The 25,138-nt window shown below is 36.7% G+C and overlaps 1 protein-coding gene across 1 annotated transcript in view; it reads right to left on the reverse strand.

Moving 5' to 3' along the window:
• Positions 1-25,138, reverse strand: part of Mycbp2 (MYC binding protein 2) — a 209,237-nt gene that overhangs the window by 158,125 nt on the left and 25,974 nt on the right. The window contains 9 exon segments of the mRNA XM_027393984.2: positions 979-1,117; positions 1,238-1,311; positions 5,083-5,179; positions 7,189-7,260; positions 7,478-7,720; positions 8,588-8,784; positions 11,495-11,648; positions 14,734-14,949; positions 23,213-23,288. Of these exon segments, the coding sequence (XP_027249785.2) occupies positions 979-1,117; positions 1,238-1,311; positions 5,083-5,179; positions 7,189-7,260; positions 7,478-7,720; positions 8,588-8,784; positions 11,495-11,648; positions 14,734-14,949; positions 23,213-23,288 (1,268 nt within the window).

Genomic DNA, 25,138 nt, shown 5'->3' on the forward strand with positions numbered 1-25,138 from the left:
GAAATGAAACAAAGCAAAACAGAGTAAATATTATCACTTGCTAGATTTTTTTTTAGAGCAATAACAGGCCCACAACTTTAAAACAAAGATAGTTGTTCTAACCTTGATAAATTTTAAATTATTACCAAATAACACTTTATAACGAAACATTAATAATTCAATGTCAATAGCAGTCAATGAATTAAGGTATAAAAATATCTTTATCAAGCTAACTGATACTAAATATCACAAAATATATAAATTTCACCTCATTTGCTCTTCATAACTGTATTGTTCATTGTTTAAATGGACAAATATAAAGTTTAGGAGTTCATCCAAAACCTCTAGCTCTTTGGGACTGAATTAAAATATGAATGTATCTGAATAAAAATTTTCAGATTCTCTGTCCTGTTCTTAGAAGAAAATTTCCTAAATTTAAAAATATGTATACATACATACATACATTTCAAACTGTTAATTAAAATTTTCTATGTAGTATGACATTTGGCGAGTTACAAACAACCAATGATTCTGTGAGTTTTTAAACTAGAAAATTTGAGTTCAATTTGGCAATTTTCCCATGAAAGGGAAGATATACAAAAACCCTATCAAGTAAAATATGTGAGATAAAACACTCCTAAAGATGAAAATTTTAAAAGGCAGATCTTGTATAGATTCCTCTGAGTTACAAAACTGCACTAATAAATCTTCAGTAGTACTAAATTAGTGACTCCCAGCATTGTCCATCCATAATACTTAATAAAATGTTGATTTTCTTTTTCATTATTCAAACTGGTTGCTGAAAGTATTATTATTGGTCATTTTTCTTAACACTTTCTAGTATCTTGTCTATTTACAGGTTGTATTCTTAGTTACTTCTATATATTAATCAAAGATTTTGTTTTATAGTAATAGACACAATAGCCACTAAATTGTGAGCTGAACTGCTGAAAACACAGTTTTTAAAAGTAATAAAGAAGATTTATTTTGTTATCTTACTTATTATATGCAAATCCTTTTCCAAATCAAACAGTGATATTCCACAGGCATGTAAGCATTTCCTGGCCAATTTAAGCTGTAATTCTTGTTGCAGTACAGGCTCAGTGCTTGTGGCAAATATTCTGACAACAAAGCCATCCTTAAAAGAAAAATCAAGAACACTATATTGCATAAAACAGTCTTCTGGTACTTAATAAAAACAAAGTAATTTAAGAAAAAGTGGTTTTATTTACAACTGCTGATGGTTCCAAGCACTTACATCTCTTGAAGCAGCTATCTGATTAATATACTCTCCATCAGTAAACAAAATATTTTGACCTTCAGTGTGGCAATCTATGCAAATGAAAGAAAAAGTTATATATTACACAACAAATAAGCAACTTGAGAAATGATTTTACTCCTCTGTTGAAGTCAAAATGAGAGTTCTTCACACAATAAGAATAGACTTATACTCAAAAGGAGACTTTTTAAAAATAAGAATTACAAATAAAAAAAATAAATAATTCCACTGAGAGTTCTGGTTACTTGTTGCGCTTACATTTATAAAGCTTGAATAATCAGGGATATGAGGGCCCACCTAATTTCAAAATGAATTAGTATCAGATATAGTCTGAGAATTGAACATGCACCATGATAAACAAACAATGTTGGTTATGACCATCTCAATACAATCACATGCACTGTAGGTAACACTACCATCAGACATATATTACAGTCATTAGTGTCACGGAGAAATACAGATAGATCTAAAGCTTCTGTATTTGAAGTTTATGGTGTCCAACTGCAGATATCCCTTGCTTTACAAAATAAATGTCAAAACTACTCATGGATTTCCCATGTAGAAAGTCAACATCTATCCCTGCATATTTAGTATGTATAATGTTCTACACTTCCTAACCATTTAAGCTCCTCAAATCTAACAAATCTATCTTTCTTTCTTTCTTTTTGTCTCAAAACAGCCAAATACCTCAGCTACTACTCATATCTGCCAGCACTGAATGTATCTCTGTAGAACAGTGCACTGTATACACTGATCAAAGTCATGCACAAGGTAACTGTGACAAGGGATACCAATATCACAGAAGGACACACGGGAACATGTGTTAGTGACTACTGCTAGTAACACAAAACTACAAGCAAAAATCCACTTCTGTATAAATTGTATCCTATGAGAAAACAAGTATTCAGCAAGCAAGTCTAAAAGCACACACACTTTCTACAGGAACCATGGAGAACTAGGATGAACCTCTCCATTAATCACAATACAAAAAAGAAAATTCATTTCTAGTTCAACCTGAATCAACAAAACATAAAAACCCGGGTTTTTGGAATACAGCAATGGAGCCCACCCAAATAAGCTACATCTTTGCCCAAGAGCTTCATACTAGCGTACTTCCTTATTATAAATATGCAAGACACAGGCAGACCCTTACCAAATAGGGAATTCAGTGATCACAAACTGGAAATAGAAACTGGGAGACAAGGCCCACTGGTAGCCCAAGAGACTTGGTAATCAAAGAGAGGAGAAATCGAAAGAAAGAGTTCCTAGTCCACTGTACAGAATACAAAGAGGCGCAAGAAAGATGCTTCTCAAGCTCTAAGCAGTAAGATTTTAAACTAAAAAGCAAAGAAGAAAAACTCATTATAATTCAGATAAAGGCAGGGGTGAGGGAGTGAAGTGGCGAAGAAGAGTAGCAAAAAAGCCTCATGGCGAGGCAACTTGTCACAGACGTGCACAGTAAACGACATAACAACACAAAATATAAAGAATAAAATGACATTCAACAAGGGGTGTTCATCCATACTGCAGTAAGATAGCTATAAGACTAACTAGGATATGGAACTGAATGAATTACCAATCTCTGTTCATTTTAAACATGGCACTCATTAACACCTATAAATCTGACAGCTACAACTGTTCTTCTTGGTGGAAAGGCTAGAGAGAAGAGTTGTCCCTTCCCAGGGAAAAAGCAAACGGCTTTATTGAAGAAAATGCAGTCCATGCCAAAGAAACGAGCAAATGACAACATGTTTCTTCAGGTTTGAGGGCTGAGTCTTCTTGTCGTATCATATCAAGACTTTCTCTTTAGCTTTTCTTTATCCGTTGTGTAACATTTTAAGACAGCATCTTCAGGAATATATCAAGCAACATCTGCAAGCTTGGAAGACACACAATATGGGACTATCCTCCCAAATTTTGATTTGTTCTTCACTGTGAGCACAGCACATATTTATGAAACACAGAAAGCCACACTTGTATGGTTAAAATTTGCATTTATGTTAAATGATGCAGAATTTAAACTGAATAAAGACATTAATAAATCATTTTTAAATATGGTGAATAAAAACCACCTTTAGGTAGATATTTTTAAATTTTCCTTTCATTTACATTCTTTATGAATGAGATGGACAGAAGTTACTCTTTTGTACCCATCTATTTAGGAGAACAGGTTTTCTCAATAAAGAACTTTTATTCTAGACATTATCCTAAAATAAATGGTACAGAGACAGAGAGAGAAGAATGATCTTCTCATTGTAATTTTTGTACCACAAAAAGAAAAAAGAAAGACAACTGAAACACTCTCATTTCAATATATATTAATCAATAAAACATAATTTATAATATTAAGATGATGCTAAAAAAAAGTCTAAAGACCTGGAAACATATTCAGTAATAAGTGAAAGGGTAATTTCAAAAAAAGCATTATGTAGAACATGATCATTGTATAACTATGTACATATGCTTATATAAGTTTCATGGAAATATAGATGTTACCATTAAAAAATATTTTTTGATCAGCCAGGCACGGTAATACACACCTTTAATCCCAGCATTCAGGAGGCAGAGACAGATGGATCTCAATGAGTTCAAGGCCAGCCTGGTCTACACAGCAAGTTTCAGGCCAAGCCAGCCAGAGCGCGGCACAATATGACCTTGTGTCAAATAAATAAATAAATAAATAAATAAATAAATAAATAAATAAGAGAAAGGAAGGAAAAAACTTTTTTAAATCAGGAGAATGTGGAAGGGGAGAACGATACAGGGAAACTGACACTGGGGGTGGACATAAAGTATATTATATGCTATACATGCATAAAAAATGCCCTAATGAAACCCAGTGTTCTGTGCAACAAACATATTCTGATACTTAACAAACAAATGACACAGTCCAAGTTTTGTTTAAAAAAAAAAAAAAAAACTGTAGACTCTGAAAAGAGTTGTTACAAGATGATTTTCTTAGGCCGCTAGTTTTCCAACTGTTCTGCCACTACACAGACATGAGATACTTTATTTGCTCTATGGTGTCTATATATTACTTTGGAAAAATAAAGTAAGACAAAAGTTCAAATTATATTCTAATGAAGTTAAAATAATACTTTAAAACTTGACAAAAATACAATGAGCAGTTATCTCAATGTGTTCTTTCTTTAAAAAGATAAAACTCACTTTTTCAAGAGATCAGATGCTTAGGAGTTTTACTTGACTGCCTGCAATGAGATTACTAACAAGCACACTAAGTATTTAAGATCTTAACGTGCTCAACTGTAGAAAGCAACAATGGTATAAACAAATTTAAAGACTTTACAGCAGAGAATACTTATGCATTTACCTAGACTTACAGAAAACCTGGAATTAGTGGCTCAGAATTCAGGCAGCATGTTGTATAATGGCAGAATGAATGGTGTCAAACTCCCTGTATCAAAGCTTCAGTAAAAAGTGTGCATGACGGAACATTAACAGTCTCCTGACCACCCTAGGCACTATCACTGAAAGTTCTTGAATCCAGAGGAAACCCTAGTGCACTGTTAAGGTGATAAACAGCAAATAAAAAGTCTTGATGGGTAAGAGTAGGGTGTTAAAGCCTGTAGATGGGTATGAATTTGGAAATACTGAACCTCATTGTATTTTGTTTCTGATGTCTAATATCTTCATATGTACTCACTTACTATAAGTTATAAAATGGTTTACATGTCACAATATTTAAAAATTCATTTTTAAGCAAAGGCTATTTTCTGCTAATTATTACTTACATGTTTAAATGTCCTAACATGCATGTTTCTTAAAACAGCTTATGAAAAAAAATATGACTAGTTAAAACATACCTGGTAACATTACAGTACCATCTTGTTCCAGTGTTTCAGGGCTTATTCTTATGGCTGTCATACTGTGGTTATTCACATCTCGATATAATAAATAACCCTGGTAATAAAAAATGTTTATGATATATATATGCATATATATATATATATATAATTTTTTAAGATTTGTTTTCATTACTAAGAGAAAAAGCAACGGTATGTCTGTATTATATTTGATGTACAATAAATAATGCTGTCTAAAGGATATAAAAGATTAAAATTTAAAGTTTTCCTTTAGATGAAGGGCAATTGAGGAAGAACTTAAGGTTAACCTGTGGCCTGCACATGGACATGTCATATGAATACACCCCACACACTTCATACATATGCAGGTCCGTACAATAAACTCCAGCTCCTAAAACGAATACATTTACCATGACATCATTTCCTAGATGAAACATAAGTCAAATTAATAAGACATTTTAAAGCATTCTGGTTTTTAAAAGATAATCACTTTAACATTTAAAATTTCAAAATACCTCAAATATTGACATAACAGGATAATTCTTCACATATGTGGTGGTTTAAAAGAGAATGGCCCCCCACGGGTTCATGTTTGTATGCTTGGTCTTCAGTTAGTGGAACTGTTTGGCAAGGATTAGTAGGTGTGGCCTTGTTGGAGGAGGTGTGTCACTGGGGGTAGGTTTTGAGTTTTCAAAAGCCCAGGCTAGCGCTCTCTCTCTCTCTCTCTCTCTCCCTTCTTTCCTCTCTCCCTCCCTCCCCTCCTCCTGCTCTCACTCTCACTCCGTGTCTGCCTGCAGCTTCAGCATCAGATCTGCGCTCTCAGCCACTGCTCCAGCACCATGTTTGCCTTCCATGATTGCCATGTGTTAGCCCTCTGAAACTGTAAGGAAACCCCTAATTGAATGTATTCCTTTCTAAGTTGCCTTGGTCATGGTGTCTATTCACAGCAACTCAACAGTAACTAAGACAACATAACAATTTCTCTCATTTTCAAAGTACTTTCAAATGCCTTGTATCATTTCATGCTGACAATAGATCCTGTTTGACAGGGGATGCCCTTCTGTACATAAGCTTCTCTTATTTGGTTGATGAATAAAACACTGACTGCCCAGTAGCCAGGCAGGAAGTATAGGTGGGATACCAGACTAGGAGAATTCCAGGGGCAGAACGGAGAGAATGGGCCACCAGGGAGATGCCATGTAGCTACTAGGAAGATAAGATGCCAGGCATTCTCCAGTAAGACAAGGCCAAGATGAAATACATAGATTAATAGTTATGGGTTAATAATTAAGAGAATATTAACCAGTAAGAAGCCTAAGCCATCAGCCAAACAGTTAATAATTAATATAAGTCTCTGTGTGTTTATTTGGGGCTAAACGGTTGTGGAACCAGGTGGAACAGAAACTTCTGTCTACGTCTGTGAGCTCAAGGAGTCATGATGTGTAGGGAAATCTTTATTCTGTATGCTTCCCAAAGGGAACCTGGGCTTTGTCTCACAGACAGGGAAACAACAGAATAATGTATTTCTGACTCTCCCTCTTTCCTTTCCTTTTCTTCATTAGAGGAGGAATGACAGTATCTGATGCTGAAATGTAAAAGCAGACTGCCTGCGTTGACTGCAGATGAGACCATAGCATTCACAAAGCACCATAGGGTAGGTTTGTATCTCTAGCAGATGTTGTCTTCCTGAGGCAGGCCAAAAGTGTCAGCTACAAGGAATAGGATCTAGACATAAAAGGGAAGAGTTTATGGCAAGGAGTCCTAATTTGGCCTCATGTCACTTATTCATTTTCAATTCAGACATGCTAGTGAAAATGGTGATCTTGGATTCCTAACCCCAGATTTGCTTACAGGAGAGCTCCAAAGGAGGCATTAATACCCCTTTAAAGGTAAATAACAGAACTAGGTAAACTGATTTGCTATGAGTCACTCAGCTACTAAAGCAGAGCCGGACCTATAATCATCTGTGATTCTGGGTTTACATTCTTCGCACTGCTCTAGCCATATTAATAAGAATATAGCATTCCTGTATAAATTTATCCAATGAGCATGAGCCATATGGTTTTAAAGGAAAAATTATTTTATTTATTGAGGATGTTCTCCTACCTGGGCATACCCTAACCAGGACTTCTTTTCTTTTCTGTTTCTGATACGGGATGTAGAATTATATATATGGCCCTGTAAAAAAAAAAAAAAAAGCAAAAATTTGTCTATGAACACATTAATAATTACTAAGCAACAAAGTAATAAAAATATATGAGTAATATTTCAATTATAATTTTCAAGTAAAAATCAAAATTAGACAGTACCAATAAGGGATCAAAACAGGATACAACTCAATTACTGAGATATGGCTATTACTGTTATAATCAAGAACTGTATGTAATCTTATTACCCTAACTGTTCCACTGTATCCAGAGCCTATTTTGTATAATCCATCCTTGCATAACAGATAAAGAAAAAATCCATCATTCTGAAGCAAACAGTGGTCATCTTCATCAACAGACACTTCTTTTAATGGCCACCTGTGCATTAGAGCTGCTTTCTTAATGCCATTGCTAAACCAGTCCTGGATCTGAGTCTTTCCAACCAGAACTGCCTGCACACTTCTCTGTAGTGAACTGAGTATCATTGGCACCTATTCAAGAGAAGAAATGAAAAGACACTTTAAATTGTTTTCAAACACAAAACAGGCAAAATAAGATATTATTCATGGCAAAATAAGTACAAAATAAGGTACAAACTAAAAGTTCATCTACAAGAAGTAAACCTCAAGCAAACTGGACTTCTGTAGGATTCTGTCACTCACTTTCATAAAATCTAGGCTAGTATGCCTTGTTCACTGTCTTTACGATCTAGCATTGCTTTGTAGACCTCAGACTATGACAATATATTCTGTTTTATTACACACTACCTTTCCTCTTCCCTATCTGTGGTCCTTATTTTCTCTTTCTCTGCTGTATTTTGTATAATTTCTTTCTCTTTAGCTCATTATTTGTATATTCAGCCATACTAAACCCACCTTCAATTTTCTAATTGTAATTATTTGACTTATCACCTCAAGTTTGATTTTCCTTTTTTTTTAATTGGTTTTTCGAGACAGGGTTTCTCTGTATGGCTTTGGAGGCTGTCCTGGAACTCCCTCTATAGACCAGGCTGGCCTCAAACTCATAGAGATCCACCTGAGTGCTGAGATTAAAGGCGTGTGCCCAGCCTTTAATCTGCCCAGCATGATTTTCTTTTCTAATGTGACTATTTCTAATATTGTGTTTAGTAATCACAGTTTAAATATTTGGAGCTTTTGTCAAAATTTATTTGTTGTTTTTTATGATACAGAATTAAAAACACATAGCTTAAATCAAATGATAGGCATCATTTGTACATCAACTACAGAGAGATCAAAATATTATATAATTTTTAAAAGGCAGAGAATTTCCACTGGCAGAATGAAGAAAAGTGCAACTTGGTATCTTCTAATTTCTTAACAGCTAAAAATATGAAATACCTGAATAGTTTGGCAAGCATGACTACCATTGTTGGTTAGTATAGCAGAGATGGCCTGGAGTGTCCTTCCTGTTTCTCCCCAAGAAGCCACTAGACTAAAGAGGCAAGCACAGGAAAGTGCTGTGAGGGACTGTCCTGTGCTGTCATTCATCCCAGTACTCCGAACAGTAATTTCCAAAAGGAGCTGGAAGAGAGACTCTGTGGATAAGACAAGATTAAGTTATATTCATTGGAGTTGTAGAACATTAAATATGCATACTTATTATATCTTGTTTCACTATATATAAATTTTAAGGCACCTAAAACCATTGCACTAATTTTTGTCTTGTTAACCCCCTCCACAATTAAAGCATTTATATAATAAGGGATTAAAAAACATTTAGTTCAACCCCTTACTTTTGTAACTGAAATAATAAAATTTATCTAAGATCATATAAAATAATCTTGCCTATATAAAAACTCATCTGATGTGGGATGTCCTTCTGTATGCTGTGAATATGTGCTGCTTTCATTGATGAATAAAGCGGGTTTTGGCCTATGGCAGAGCAGAATATAGCTACCAGGAAATCCAAACAGAGAGACAGAGAGAAAGAAGGTGGAGTCATGGAGACACCATGTAGCCGCTGAAAGAGTGAGATGTAGTATGAGAACATTACCAGTAAACCATAGCCACGTGGTGATGCACAGATTAGTAAAAATGAGTTAATTTAATTGTGAGAGTCAGTAATATGCCTGAGCCATTGGCCAAACAATTATAATTAATATTAAGCCTCTGAGTGCTATTCAGGAACTGGCAGGAGGGACAGAAACCTCCATTTACAGTCATCCTTGGAGTTACAGCTTATCCTGCCACAACCTTGTCCTTCAAGTAAGATTGTGGTGACATATTATTTATGATTTATTAAAGCTTGCCTGAGGGTACAGAAAAGCTAGCCACAAGCCATACAACCAGGCACTGGTGATATTCACCTTTAACCCCAGCTAGCCACAGAGCCAGGTGGTGGGGGCACACACCTTTAATCCCGGGACTCAAGAGACAAGCAGATGGATCTCTGTTAGTTCAAGGCCACACTGAGCTACACGAAATTGATCCAGTCCTAAAGAGAAACAGCTCACGAAGGTGATATCAGCACTTGGGATCACACACCTTTAATCCCAGGATTTAAGAGGTGTAAAAAGAAGCAATTAAGTCTCTAGCCATATTGAGGAGAGCATGGCAGTCAGAGTGAATCTGAGGATCAGTGAAATCAGGAGCAGTCACAGACTAACCCAAATAAATGCTTTCCTTAATAAGTTACCTTGGTCATGGGGTCTGATCAAAGCAGTAGAAAGTAACTAAGGCATGAGCACAGAAGATCCTATTACATTTAAATGACTACTTCAGAATATACATTTTAATATTAAATAGTAAAACAGATACAGAGAAATTCTCTTAACCCCACTCCTAGGTAAGAAGCTATTGGCAACTGGCAGAGGCTGGGAGAGGGGAGAGTCAGCTCTCTTCAGGGATGCCGCCTATGCTCTACTACTGGCCCTACACCATGCAACACTGGCTACACTAAGTGGACTAAGAGGCTTTAAAAAGGAGCACATAAAGCTGGAAGGAAAACGTGGTGGCAGGAGCATGGAGTGAAAGGGGTGGGGTGTTTTATCAAATCACATTAAATGCACAATATTAACAGGATTACTGATGCTACCGTACCATGAACCAGCAAACTGATTCTTAACCTGTGCTAACTTTTGTTTGGTTTCTCCCTTGGGCTAGGGAGAAAGGTATATGCTGTCTTTAATTTTTCATGATATCTTTCCTCCTCCAGTAAAATAAAACAAGTTTTAAAAAAATGAAAACACTGAATGTGTCCAAAGAAAGAAAGATCTGGCATATAATTAGGTTCTCAAAATATAGATCTAATAAAATCCAAACAGTCAGGTAGGGCATAGTTGTATTTATCTATTAATCCTAGTAGCTGAGAAGCCAAAGAAGGAGGAATGAAGTTCAAAGCCAATCTGAGCTACACAGCAAGGCTTTGTCTCTCCAAAAAAGAAAAAAACAAAGTGAAGTGAAGCCAGGTACAGAGAACACAGAATCAAAATCTAATTCAGTCAATAATAACATTGTCCCAGGCTACCAGTAACAGTATATTGCACAGAAACTTATACAAAGTATCAATGTTTGGTTCCAGCTTAAATCTACTGAATGAGAAACACCACACCTGAGTCACAGATGACTTGGATACAAGTTAATGTTTGAGAATCATACCTCTATGGCTTTGGGGGTAGTTTCCCATATTCCCATATTCTGATATTCCCATATCAGAGAAAAACAATAAGCCAACTTAAAGTTATGCCTCACCTACATTTCTATCATAATCTGCACAATTTTCTCTTTCTTACATAATCATATGCTGAAACACAAGCAATGCTAACACTTAACTATACTTAAAGAAAAGCCATCATCTTTACGTAATAGAACTTGCTACAAAGTCACAGACTTGAATACATAGGAAATGTCCTCTCTCTAGAAATTAATTGTACCATTTGGAGTTTGTGACATTTATTCCCCACCCCTCTACTATTTTAAATCCTCTAGAGTAACAAGTAAGTAGAAAAGATGAGTATTTGCTATTTGTACACAGTATTTAAGTTAATGGGGATTTTAGGGTTTGGGTATTATTCTGGGATTTCAAGGATTTATGTTTTGTTTCTCCCCTATTGTTACAACAACCAAGAAACAACTCTGCATGAACTATAGACTATAACTCTAGTGAAACACAGCAAAGTAAGAGTAAAGTGAAACTCCTATTTTTGCCGTACCCTGTCAAACGCAGGCTGCATTTCTTGTTCTTGTGCATGTTTCATAAGAGATGGGGTGCAGTTTAAGTTTTTCAATCTAGGCATAAGCTCTTACCTAGGACCTCTGGTGGCTCTGATTGGAGGCCTTCCGGCTGCTGGCCTTGAAGCACATTCAGCAAGGCTTGGAGGCTCCTCAGACACAGGGATGGATGAGAAAATCGAGTCTCCTTGATCAATTCAAAGACTTCACAAAGCCCAACCTCAATGATCTGTTTATATGAAAAGATGATTATACTCTCTAACATGTATGTGAATAACACTTTCTATAGTCTAGTTTGTGCAAGTTATCGCAACACCAAACAAAGATGTTTAAATTGAAAAACAAAAACAGTACTTTTTTTCTAATTTAACATGAGGATTTTGAAAACCATGTAGTTATATACAAGGCTAAGAACTAGTGGCATTATTTAAGGATTAGTTTGGATACAATGAAGTCACAGCAAGACATCATGAAAACACCTTGTAAACCTGCTAAGGAGAAGATGGCATTCACACAGAAGCAATAGACTCTGTTAATTTAAAGTGCATTTGGTTGTATGCAAGTAGCTTTGTTGTACTGACAACACAGCACATACAATAAAGGTAACTTTTAAGACTGATTTCATCTAGTCCTTCCCAAAATGGCATAATTGCAATACTACTACTTACAGGTAGTATCCCCTTCATTTGGGCATGCTGATCATGAAAGAAACAAGAAGGCTACTCAGCAAAAATATCACTGGTATTTAGTTTAATTATAATAGTCCTCATTGGGTCAAGAAATCCCTGACTCTCCTTAGCAAAAGGAATAAATCTTTAAAGATTGTGAAAGAAAAGTTACAATGAGCTGCTATGGCAACTTTGGAAGATAAATGAAACACTAGATAATACAGTCCAATTTCTCAGCCAACATCAATATTTTGAGAACCAGATACAGCTTCAAGATGTGGTAAATTATGTATAGAAGTGACATTAAGAATTGAAATAAGAAAAAGTAATAGAAATACTTCAAACAATTCTATGACCAAAACAGTGAGACAATATTCCTTCTGTTGAGATTTTTACATTGATGTGTACATTACATAAATCTACACCCTTCTGAACACTTGTTTTGTGCAACTCACTAAAGGGCTTATGAAGACATACTGGACTAGCATTTGGTATATTATGCAACATGTGTGTTTCTCTGAACTTCTGATTTCCCTCCCTATATTGAATTTTAGTCACCATAATTTGCACAATGCAGTGTAATCTTCTCCCAACAGTGCATTATTCTTACAAAAAGTATACAACACAAACTCTTGAGGGGTTATCTTGCTTTTTTTTTAATCTTCCCTAATTAAGAAGAAATCACAATTAAGAGACCACAATCCACACCTTTAGGAGAGAAAAGATAAGCATGTTTATTTTAGGTTATAAGAAGACACATGTGTGGGCTGGAGATATGGCTCAGTGGTTAAGAGCAGTGGCTGCTTTTACAGAGGACCTGGTTTCTATTCCCAGCACCCACATGGAAGCTTACACCTGTCTGTAACTCCAGTTCCAGGGAACCTGGTATCCTTACATGAATGCACATAAAATAAAATACTTTATTTAACATAAGTTAAATAAAGTATTAAAAGAAGAAGAAGAAGAAGAAGAAGAAGAAGAAGAAGAAGAAGAAGAAGAAGAAGAAGAAGAAGAAGAAGAAGAAAAAGAAGAAGAAAACGACGACACTGAGAGAGAAGTTACTGTCAAAAACACCAGGGAAAAGGAAAGAAGAAAGAAAAGACACACAGAAATTCTAAGAAGGCTGGTCAAGAAGCATGGAAGGTTCCAAAGCCTTCCCTCTTTTTTTTTGGTTTGGTTTGGTTTTTAGTTTTTCGAGACAGGGTTTCTCTGTAGCGCTTTGAAGGCTGTCCTGGAACTCGATTTGTAGACCAGGCTGGCCTCAAACTCACAGAGATCCGCCTGCCTCTGCCTCTCTAGTGCTAGGATTAAAGGCGTGCGCCACCAACACCCAGCCAAAGCCTTCACTCTTACAAAACAGAAAGCAAGTCATGTGCTGAATGAGAGGTGATGAACCCAACAGCACAAGCAAGAACAATGCTTACTTAGGAACAGCTACCACAAACCATGCAAGCCCGGGAACATGAGCTCCATCTGTCCTGATAATTCAAGGAAGGTATTCCATGTAAAAACTATTTAAAAGATACCTTATGAATAGGTGTGCAGATCTAAGTAAGTTTTCAAGACAGTTTTAAAGCACTAATTTAACAATGTGTGAATCATTTTTTGATAAAAGGATCAGTTTTAAGTTAATTTATAAGAAAGCAATGCACATGAATCACACATAGAGGTATCATTTTAAAATGTTTGTAGTTTTCTCCTTTTGTTAAGAATACTATAATAATGCTAGGGCTGGTGATGTAACTCATGAACAGCAATGGTGTTGGATTACAGGGATCTGGATTTGATCCTAGTTGCTATAAAAGAAGAAAACAAAAATCGAAAAAGAGGAAGAGAAGGATGGAAGAAAGCAAAGACTATAGCTCCTAAACTGAATACACACACACATACCACACATGCGTGCGTGCGTGCGTGCGTGCGTGCGTGCGTGCGTGCGTGCGTGCGTGCGTGTGTGTGTGTGTGTGTTATGAAGTAAACCAATACTGAGTACAAAGTGCATCAAGAATACTTTGTTCTGCTATAATATGAAATAGTCTATATGCTTCTGGTAATAGGAAGTGATATCAGAACGGTATAAACTGAATTGTTTCTCATCTGATCTTTTTCCCTAGCAAACGTACCGTGTCAAGATTAAACAGACAAGAAAAAAACACTTTCAACTTAGCTGCTGCTAAGGAACCTTTCCAGCTCTATTTCAAGAAAAACTTAAATATAAGCCTGTTTCCAGGACTTGCTCTCAATGGGGTAACCTCTTGGCTTCAACAGGCTGCACTTCCTGTGATGCTCATCTGAGTGGGAGGTCACCAGCTCAGGCTCCTCTCCCATCAGCCACTGCTCCCTGCCTCCACACAAGCATATCCACGCTACTGCTTTTGTACACTAACAGCCCGTAACAAGCTACCACCCACTGACCTCCCTGGGGGTTTCCCATGTACATTACACTGTGTCGCCAATTCCTGATTTTGTGAAGTAGTTTTAAAGTCCCATAGAGTTTTCCTGGCCTACCACAAAGCTAATTTTAATCGATAAGCCATGTTATTCTTAGTGCACAATTTTTAAAAAGTAGGGTATCTCAAGAATGTATGTGTACGCATGGTAACATACATTGTTACTTGTAGGTAATGGATCTAAGATCCCGTGGCTTACCTTTGGCAGCTTGATGGGAGGCTCCTTGGACTCCTCCTCCTCATCACTGTCTGATTCTCCACTCTGTACAGAGTTCTTAGATGCAGCTGCCAATGACGTTTCCTTTTTCTGCCATTCCAAAACGCAATGCCGTACATTACAGTAAATATTGAAGGCAGAGGGATTGCTATGTAGTTTGATATCTGGTATAATTACTGTATTCTCCAAGTTTTCAGACTGAAATATAAAACAGAACATTTCTGTTTCACATTCATTGTAAATAAAAAAGCACAGATTAAACTGACTTGTAGATTTTTGAGTAAGTGAAAATACAAATATCTTAGATAAATAAAATTATATTTAAAGTACCAAAATACAGTCTGAAAATGGCTTCCTTCTAGAAATAATTGGGAAAGAGCAAGAGACAATATTTCCTTAAATAATATGTTAAAGTTAAATCAGCATGTAACAGAACATCTTTTTCAAAATACTAAAAAAGCAAACATAAATATATCAATATATTAAAAGTAATACATGACTGGTATTTAATCCAGAAACAACATTGATACAACACTAGAAAAGCAATTAGTATAATTCCTGCAAAGAAAAAATGTAATAGAGTAGTAAACATAAGTTACTATAAATAAAAATGGTAAAAGCATTTGACAAAAGCCCAATACCAATACAAATTAAAAAAAAAAAAGTCAAAGCAAATCAGTATTGGGAAGGTATTTTCTCAATTAGACAATGTGTAACTATGATATAATCTTATCAGATATGGCAAGAGACTGGCTACCTTGCTCCCTAGATTATAAACAAGGCAAACATTCTCAGGGATTCAACTCAGTGTTTTTTCTTTCCCAATGCAATAACCTGATAAAAATGGCTAAGAAGAAAAGTATCTTCTAGCAATGTCTTTATTTCCTGAACTATGTAAACAATTTAAAAAAAAATCTACTGGAAATAATATGCAGGTGTAGAGAAGTAACAGTATACAAAGTATAAAATAAGCACCACTCATATATGAAGAATGAACAAAAATACTGTTTAGTGGCTCAGTGGCTAAGAGCACTTGCTGCTCTTGTAGAGGACCTGGGTTTGATTTCCAGCACCCACATATATACCTGCAGGCAAATACTAATAAATCCACATAAAATAATAAAATAAATAAATCTAAAAAATGCCATTTTAAAAAAGAATACAACAGAAGTCTCTGACAGGGAAAAAATCTGCCAAATACAAATTCACAAGAGACTAAAACTCAACAGTAAAACAGACAAGAGAGTCAATAAGCAAATAGTGGGCAGAGAGGCACAGATTTAACACTGAAAGGTTACACATGAGCACAGCATCAACAGCATTCGGTCTCAGGCAAGATGAGAAAGAAAATGAGATAAGGTGCACAGAGATCAGAATCTCTAAAATTACTAATGGTGCCAGCCCTGGGAAACGGGCAAAGACACAGGCAACTACAACACTAGTAGGTAAGTAATAGCGATATGGCCACTCTGGGAAAATTACATCTCTTAAAAAACTAAACATGCATCTATAACATAATCTAAAAATCTCAATTGTCACCAAAAACAAGTAAATTTTCATAGATTTATTCAAAATTAGCTCCAAACTAAAAGTAACCCAGATATGCTTTAACAGTGTAAAGTGTAGTAAACTGTGTAATCTGTAGTACAGCCATACTGGGGTATGACTAATCAGAAACAGAAATGAACTATTAACATGTGTGACAATTTGTATGAACTCAAAGAAATTACATTTCTTTAAAGCCAATCCTGTAAGCACAAGTAAAATTCTTGAAATAGCAAGACTTTTGTGAGGAAGAACAGAGCTGTAGCTGTCCAAAGCTAACAAGATGGCTGAAGGTGGCATGTATGGCTATAAAGGATAGCAAAAGGGACTCAGAAGATGGAACTGTTCTATATCCTGGCTATAATAACAGTCACAGAAGTAGCCAAATTACACAAAAACAAGCATATGTAAATCTGGGGAGATGCTTTAGTTAGTAAACAGAGCTAGACATGTGAGCATGAGGAACTCAGATCTGTCCACAGGAACCCACACAAGAGCTGACGCATATGGTGAAGTAGACCTTAGTCACAGTGCCAGGGAGGTTGTGATGGAGGGACCACGGGAGCCTGCTGAGTGGACCTTAGTCACAGTGCCAGGGAGGTGGTGATGGAGGGATCATGGGAGCCTGCTGAGTGGACCTTAGTCACAGTGCCAGGGAGGTGGTGATGGAGGGACCACGGGAGCCTGCTGAGTGGACCTTAGTCACAGTGCCAGGGAGGTGGTGATGGAGGGATCATGGGAGCCTGCTGGCAAGCCAGTTTGGCTGAATCAGGAGACTCCAGGTTCAGAGAAAGATGCTTTCTAAAACTAATTATATAAGATGTTAAAAACAGGGGAAAATGAGTGAAGGGCTTAGATGATCTCTGTAAAATATAAAAAATAAGAAATATAAGAAGTGTTTTCACACTACAATGATCTCAACATACATTATTTTCAAAACAGCATCAAAATAAAAATAATTACAAATAAATGTAATAAAATGTATGTGAGCTTTATGTACTAAAAACTGAAAAATTTATGAAGTAAAATTGAATAAGAATTAAAGCCAGGCAGTAGTGTACCTCCTTTAACCCTAGCACTTAGGAGGCAGAAGCAGGCTGATCTCTGAGTTTGAAGCCAATGTGGTCTTCATAGCAAGTTCTAGGACAGCCAGGGCTTTACAGAGAAACCCTGTCTCAAAAAAACAAACAAAGAAAAGACTTAAATAAATGGGCAAGCACCTATATCATGTTCATGGATTGAAGAATTATACATCATTAAAATGACAAATCTCATCAAACCTACAGACTCAATGTAAGAAACTGTCCAGGATCACGTAACACTTACATAGAAATAAAAAAGACAGAAAACAGCTATTTTGGCCTACATCTACACTGCAATCAGCTGATGAGTGGAAAAGGGTTACTTTTGATTCACAGTTCTGAAGTTCTGTCCTATGGTTATTTGTTCCCCTTGCTTTTGGGCCAGGTGCAAGGCTGTGTACCATGGCAGTACACGGCAGCATCACCCACGACTGGGAAGCCAAAAAGATAAGAAGATACTGGAGCAAGGGCCCCCAATCCACTTGAAGGAGCAGACCTCCAGGGGCCTAAGGACCTCTCAGTAGTGTTCACTTCTCAAAAGTTCTACCACTGTCTAAGAGTGCCACCCTGGAGACCAAGTCTCTAAAACATGGGTCTTTGGGGTGGGGGGTATTTAACATCTGAATTATGGCAACAGCTACAGCAATTTTACAAAAATGGCAAAAATCTTAGAAACATACTACCTGTTTTTAAGACAGCATGGTATTGACAGAAAGACACACATGTGGATCAACTAAACAAAACAGATTCCAAAATTACACCCAAAATAAATATGGTTAACTGACTCTTTTACGAGATAATTCAATGGAAAAAATAAATAAAACCATTTTAACAAATGGATCAATTGGATAATAATGAGAAAAATGTGAAGGTTAACACTTAAAAATTAACTTGAAACAGACCATATACCTAAGGGTATCAGATACAATTATAAATCTTTGGACAAAACCTAAAAAATATAATTTCTGCAACATTAGTGTAGACCAACATTTCTTAGAGCAAACATATATGAATCATATAAGGAAAATACTAAGCAACTGGGCTAATAAACACTGTTCTTCTAAAGCCTCATTTAAAAAGAAAAAGCAAGTACAGTTTCATCTTCACACAGCATACCCAAACTTAAGGGGGGAAATGAAAGTGATGCTAACAGGAAAGTTTATAGCAGTAAGTGCCTACCTAAAAATTTGGTGAGATCTCATATTAGAAACTTAACAGCACATGTGAACGTTCTAGAACAAAAAGAAGTAAAGCACACCCAAGAGGAGTAGAGGGCGAGAAACAACCAAACTGAGGGCTGAGATCAATAAAACAGAAACAAGAGAAGACAAAGAATCAATGAAGCAAAGAGAAAAATCAACTAGACAGACAAACCCTTATCCAAACTAAGAGACAGGGAATATCCAAATTAACAAAAGCAGAAACCAAAGGGGGACTTAACAACAGAGACTGAGGAAATCCACCAAATCATAAGGGCATACTTTAAAAACTTGTACTCCACCAAATTGGAAAATCTAAAACTAAGTTTCAGGTGATTTTAGTGAAGAAGTCTACCAGACTTTCAAAGATGAGTTAGCAGCAATACTCCACAAATTATTCCACAAAATAGAAACATTTTATGAGGCCACAATTACCAATACCCAAACCACATAAAGACCCAACAAAGATAATTACAGACCAGTTTCCCTTACGAACACTGATGAAAAAATAATAAAATACTTGCAAACCAAATCCAAGAACACATCAAAAAGATTATCCACCATGATCAAGTAAGCTTTATCCCAAAGAAGCAGAGATGGTTCAATATACAAAAATCAGTAAACATAGTCCACCACACAAACTAAAAGAAAACAAGCACATGATCATCTCATTAGATGCAGAAAAGGCCTCTGACAAAATCCAAAACCCCCTCATGATAAAGGGTCTGGAGAGATTAGTGACTCAAGGGACATACCTCATATAAAAAAGGCAATTTACAGCAAGCCCATAGCCAACATCAAATTAAATAGAAACAAACTCAAAGAAATTCCACTAAAATCAGTAACAAGAAAAGGTTGTCCACTCTCTCCACACCTATTCAGGACAGCACTTGAAATCTTAGCTAGAGAAAAAAAGACAACTGAAGGAGGAGATACAAATTGGAAAAGAAGCCAAAATATAGTTATTTGCAAATATGATACTATACTTAAGCAAGTGACCTTAAAAAATTCCACCAGGAAATTCTACAGCTGATAAACACTTTCAGCAAAGTAGGTGGATACAAGATTAACAAAAATAAAAATAAATCAGTAGCACTCCTATATACAAATGACAAATGGACTGAGAAAGAAATCAGGTAAACAATGGCTTTCACAATAGCCTCAAATAACACAAAATAACTTGGGGCAACTCTAACCAAGTAAGTGAAAAAGACCTGTATGATAAAACTTCAAATCTTTGAAGAAAGAAATTAAAGATACCAGAAGATGGAAAGATCTCCTGTGGTCATGGATCCACAGGATTAACATAGTAAAAATGGTCATCCTTCCAAAAGCAAGCTACAGATAAAGATTCAATGCAATCCCCATCAAAATTCCAACATGACAATTCTCAGCTTCATATGGAAAAACAAAAAACCCAGGACAGTTAAGACAGTCCCAAACAATAAAAGAACTGCTAGAAGTATCACCATCTCTGATCTCAAGTTGTGCTACAGAACTATTAAAAACCACATGGTATTGATATAAAAACAGACACCCTGATCAACGGAATCTAATTGAAGACCCAGAATAAATCCACACACATGGACACCTGATTTTTGATAAAGAAGCCAGGAATACACACTGGGAAAAAAAACCACAACATCTTCAAAAATTGGTGCTGGTCAAGATGGATGTCTGCATGTAGAAGAATCCAAATAGATCCATACTTATCACCCTACACAAAACTCAACCCAAACTGGTCAAAACCAGATACAATGAGCCTGACAGAACAGAAAGTAGGGAACAGCCTTAAACATACTGACACAGGAGACAACTTTCTAAACAGAACCCTGATAGCACAGGCAACAAGATCAACAATGAAAAAAAATGGGACTTCATGAAACTGAAAAGCTTCTGAAAGGCAAAGGGCACCATCACTTGGACAAAGCAGCTGCCTACAGAATGGGGGGGGGGGGTGATTTTTACCATCTCCACATCCCATAGAGGATTAACACCCAAAAAACAAAAAAAAAAATCCAGAAACCAGATGTAAAAAGAACAAATAATCCAATTAAAATGGGGTACATTCTAAACACAGAGAATTCTCAATAGAGAAACACTTTTTAAAATGTTCAATATCTTTAGCTATCAGGGAAATGCAAATTTAAACTACTTTGAGATTCCATCTTATACCTGTCAAAATGGTTCAAATCAGTAACTTAAGTGACAGTTCATGCTGGGGAGGATGTTGAGTAAAGGGAACAGTGTTCCATTGCTCATGGGAGTGTAAACTTGTACAGCCTCTATGGAAATCAATGTCAGTTCCTCACAAAGTTGGCAATCAGTCTACCTCAAGACCTACCTTATAACATTCCTGGGCATATACCCAAAGGACACACCATCATACTACAAGAACACTTGTTGAACTATGTTCATTATTTCTTTATTCATGATAGCCAGAAACTGGCTTACAACTAGCACTTACAACTTAAATTAAACATATGTTCTGCCACATGGCCTTTACCTCTCTTCCATCCTTTGTGTCCAACTGGTTCCCATTCTCCAAGGCATCTCTCTCGTGCCTAGATTCATGTCCTGCTTCCTCTTCCTCTGCTCAGGAGTCCCGCCTATACCTCCTGCCTAGCTATTGGCTGTTCAGCACTTTATTAAGCCAATATATCTTCACAAAGTTTACAAATATCCCAAAACAGTAACCCAGACACAGAAAGATAACTATGGTTTATATTTTCTTATAAGTAGGTATTAGCCATAACAAAGCTATAATCCATAGACCCAGAGAGGTTAGACAAAGAAGAAGGGTCTGGTGGAGAAGGGCTGGATCTCCCTTGGAAAGGGAAATAGAACAGATTTTATGAGTGGACTGGGAGTGAGTGGGGATGGGAGTTGCAGGGGAGATCACATGGAGGATATCAAGTTGAGTGGAGAAATTAAAAAAAAATCAAGTCATGGAAGAGGATAAAATTTTTGGAATACAGATAGCCAATTCCAGGACAGCCAAAGCTACACAGAGAAACCCTGTCTTGAAAAACCAAAAACAAACAAACAAACAAAAATAAAACAAAACCAAAAAACTATTATTTATCCAGTCCCTCCACCCAACAAAGCTTTCCTCAGAGCAGCTCTCACCTTGTCCACAGGGCACAGTCACTCATTGCTGAATTACAAATAATAATTGTAATTACTAAACACAATTCAGTTGAAATAAAGTCATACATTTGCTAGAATTCAATAAAATATCCTACCTAAGACTCTCTGCTAGAACTTGTAAAAGTCATTTCTTTTTACTAAAAGATAATGAAGCTGATACTGCCAGAAGCTTCAGTCCTCAACCACAGGCAATAAGCCCACATACAAAGGAAGAAAAAATGAGAGATAAAGATACAAACTTCATGATATTATTTAATTCCTGCATCCAACTATATTTCAATATAAAGCCATCAAATAAACTCCACCCCCCCCACACACACATACTATTTTAGCTTTTTTGCTTGTTTGTTTTTATTTTTTGTTTTCTGTTTTTCGAGACAGGGTTTCTCTTGCTTTGAAGACTGTCCGGGAACTAGCTCTTATAAACCAGGGTGGTCTTGAACTCACAGAGATCTGCCTGCCTCTACCTCCCGAGTGCTGGGATTAAAGGTGTGCGCCACCACCGCCCGGCTTATTTTATCTTTGATTTAGTATTCTGAAGGATACTTCATTTAGTTAACATCAGCAAAAACAGTAATTTAGAAAAGCAAGAAACACTTCCTTCAGGAAGTTAAATACATATTAAGATCTGGTTAAGCTCCTATTTCTGTTCTGAGCAGAACAGCTCAGAAACCTGGTAAAACTATTCTTCCTGTCTAGGTTCACACTATTGAAGTTCAGTGGGAAAGATTCCTCTACAGAAAGTAGGCTCTGGTCACTGCAAATGACAAAATGAGAGAGGCTTTATGTCAGGATTTCTACAATAAGTGGAAATACCTGGTCTCTTAAGGTCTCCAACTCAAATAGTATGCACTACCTTTTCTTTGTACAGCTATGACTAATCAAGTTCTGAGCAGAACAGATATATCAAAAGGCTCCTTAATTCATCAAGAAAAGCATATAATGAATCCAAATGCAAACCCCAATGCACAATCCAAGTTTAATGTTTCTAGTACAAGTAGTCAGAATGGAAAAAGAGAAGTGAATGCAGTCCCCTCAAAAAATGAGTAAATCTAGTGAGAATAAGTAATGAATAATTTTCAGTGCCCAGATGTTAACTTCTAGATATTAACCAAGAAGCTACTCAAAGTAGGTTAAATGAATAACACACCCCAAAAAAGAAAAATAATAGATCATTTGCTTATGGGGATGTAGACATGGGAGGCAGAGCATTCCCCAGTGGGTGGCCCCACCCTCATTGTAACAGATAGGCTATTATAATTCTTATTCAAAGAACAGGACATTGGAAAGGAGGTGGGTTGGTAGGTCCTGGGAATAACTGGGTGGAGGTCCTGTGAGTAGATAGATCAAAACACACTGTAAGCAGACATAAAAATTTCAAAAAATAATTCAAAAGAACATAATTATTTACTAATTACACTCCTATTTTTAAGTCTTTTCATTTTTGTTCCAATCACTATGTCTACAAGTTGCTAGAAACTTTACCTTGCTTCTTGTCTTTACTTTTGACTTGCTCTTCTGTTTTCGTTTCAATTTTTTCTTATTTAAAAGTTTCTTGTTCCTAGAAACAAAAGCACAAACATTAGGAATATTTACATCAAGATATACAAAACCAGTGAAAACAAGAATTTTAGTATACACTTGTATATTTCTTACAGCTTCTATAAAAAATATACTCTAAATATACATATAGATACTAGTATCAAAGAAGCTTTTAAGAAGACAACATTTAAAGCCAGGCAGTGGTAGTACACGAATTTAATTCCAGCAGAGGCAGGCAGGTCTCTGAGTTTGAGGCCAGCCTGGTCTACAGAGCAAGGTCCAGGACAGCCAGGGATACACACAGAAATCCTGTCTTAACAAACCAAAGGGAAAAGAAGAAGACAGGAAATAAGTAATAAATAAATAATTACAAAAAGAATTCTATAAAGCCTTTTATAAAAGTGAAGCATTTAAGGCATTAAAGGAAGTCTTAAAAAGAAAAACTTTTCTTCAGGGGCCAACCAGATGCTGATGGGGTGGGGTGGAGTCGGGGCTGGCTGCCACTAAATCTGGCAACCTGAGTTCAATCCATGGAACCCACATGGTGACATGCTAGCTGTTTCTGAAATTCACATGCAAGCTGCAGCACACTTGCACACATGCACAGAGTAAACATACTTCCTAAAGAACAAACTTTTTCACCAGTGACTATGCTTAAATAACAAAAACAAAACAAAACTTCTTCTTTGTGCTAGTGAAAGCTGCAATGCAGAAAGAGGCAAGTAATTTTTATTAAATTACTATTAATATAAAGAAAATCTTCAGGGGCTGGAGAGATGGCTCAGTGATTAAGAGCACTGGCTGCTGTTCCAAAGCACTAGGATTCAATTCCCAGCACCCATATGACAGCTCACAACTGGGCAACTCCAGTCCCAGGGCATTAGACACCCTCATCCGATCTCTGCCAGCACTGTACACACAAGGTACACAGACAGTTATGTAGGGAAAACACTCAGACGCATAGAATAAAAACAAAGGTTTTAAAAAGAAGAGAAGAGAAAATCTGAGCTCATATTCTTGATAACTATTTCTGAGTGTATCTGCCACAGGCCTCCTGAGTAACTTAGAGAAAGATGCCCTTTCTTCCTGTCCTAGCCCAAAGCATTAAAGAATAAAGGGGGAGGAATAAGAGGCTAGGCAATATTTCATTTTGATACCGTCCCATATTCTGAATGCTGAGAAACACACTCCTAGGTAGCTAAGACACAAAATAAAACAATAGCTTTTGTTCTGGAGGTGAGCAGAGACATGAGTGAGAAGCAAGTTATTATAAAAACAAAACAAAAGAGGGCCTGCATGGTGGTTCTCTGTCTGTAATTTCAGCATTCATAGTTCTCATTAGGATTAAGCAGGAGAATCAGAAATTGAGGACATCCTATGCTACACAGAGAGATATTGTCTCAAAACAAAAGAAACATAGAGAAAGGGGACCAGTGAGACTGCTCAGTGAACTGAGTTCAATTCTTGGATCCTATATAGTAAAGGGAGAGAGCCAACTCCAATAAGTTGATCTCTGACTCCACACACCCACCACCACACACACACACACACACACACACACACACACACACACACACACACACACACACACACCACACACACAGACACACAGACACACACACATACACACACCACACACACACACACCACACACACACACACACACACACCACACACACACACACACACACACACACACACACACACACACACACCACACACACACACACACACACACACACACACACACACACACACACACACACACACACACACACACACACCACACACACACACACACACACACACACACACACACACACACACACACAACACACACACACACACACCACACACACACACACACAC

Source organism: Cricetulus griseus, assembly GCF_003668045.3.
Source record: "Cricetulus griseus strain 17A/GY chromosome 1 unlocalized genomic scaffold, alternate assembly CriGri-PICRH-1.0 chr1_1, whole genome shotgun sequence".
Lineage (NCBI taxonomy): Eukaryota > Metazoa > Chordata > Mammalia > Rodentia > Cricetidae > Cricetulus > Cricetulus griseus.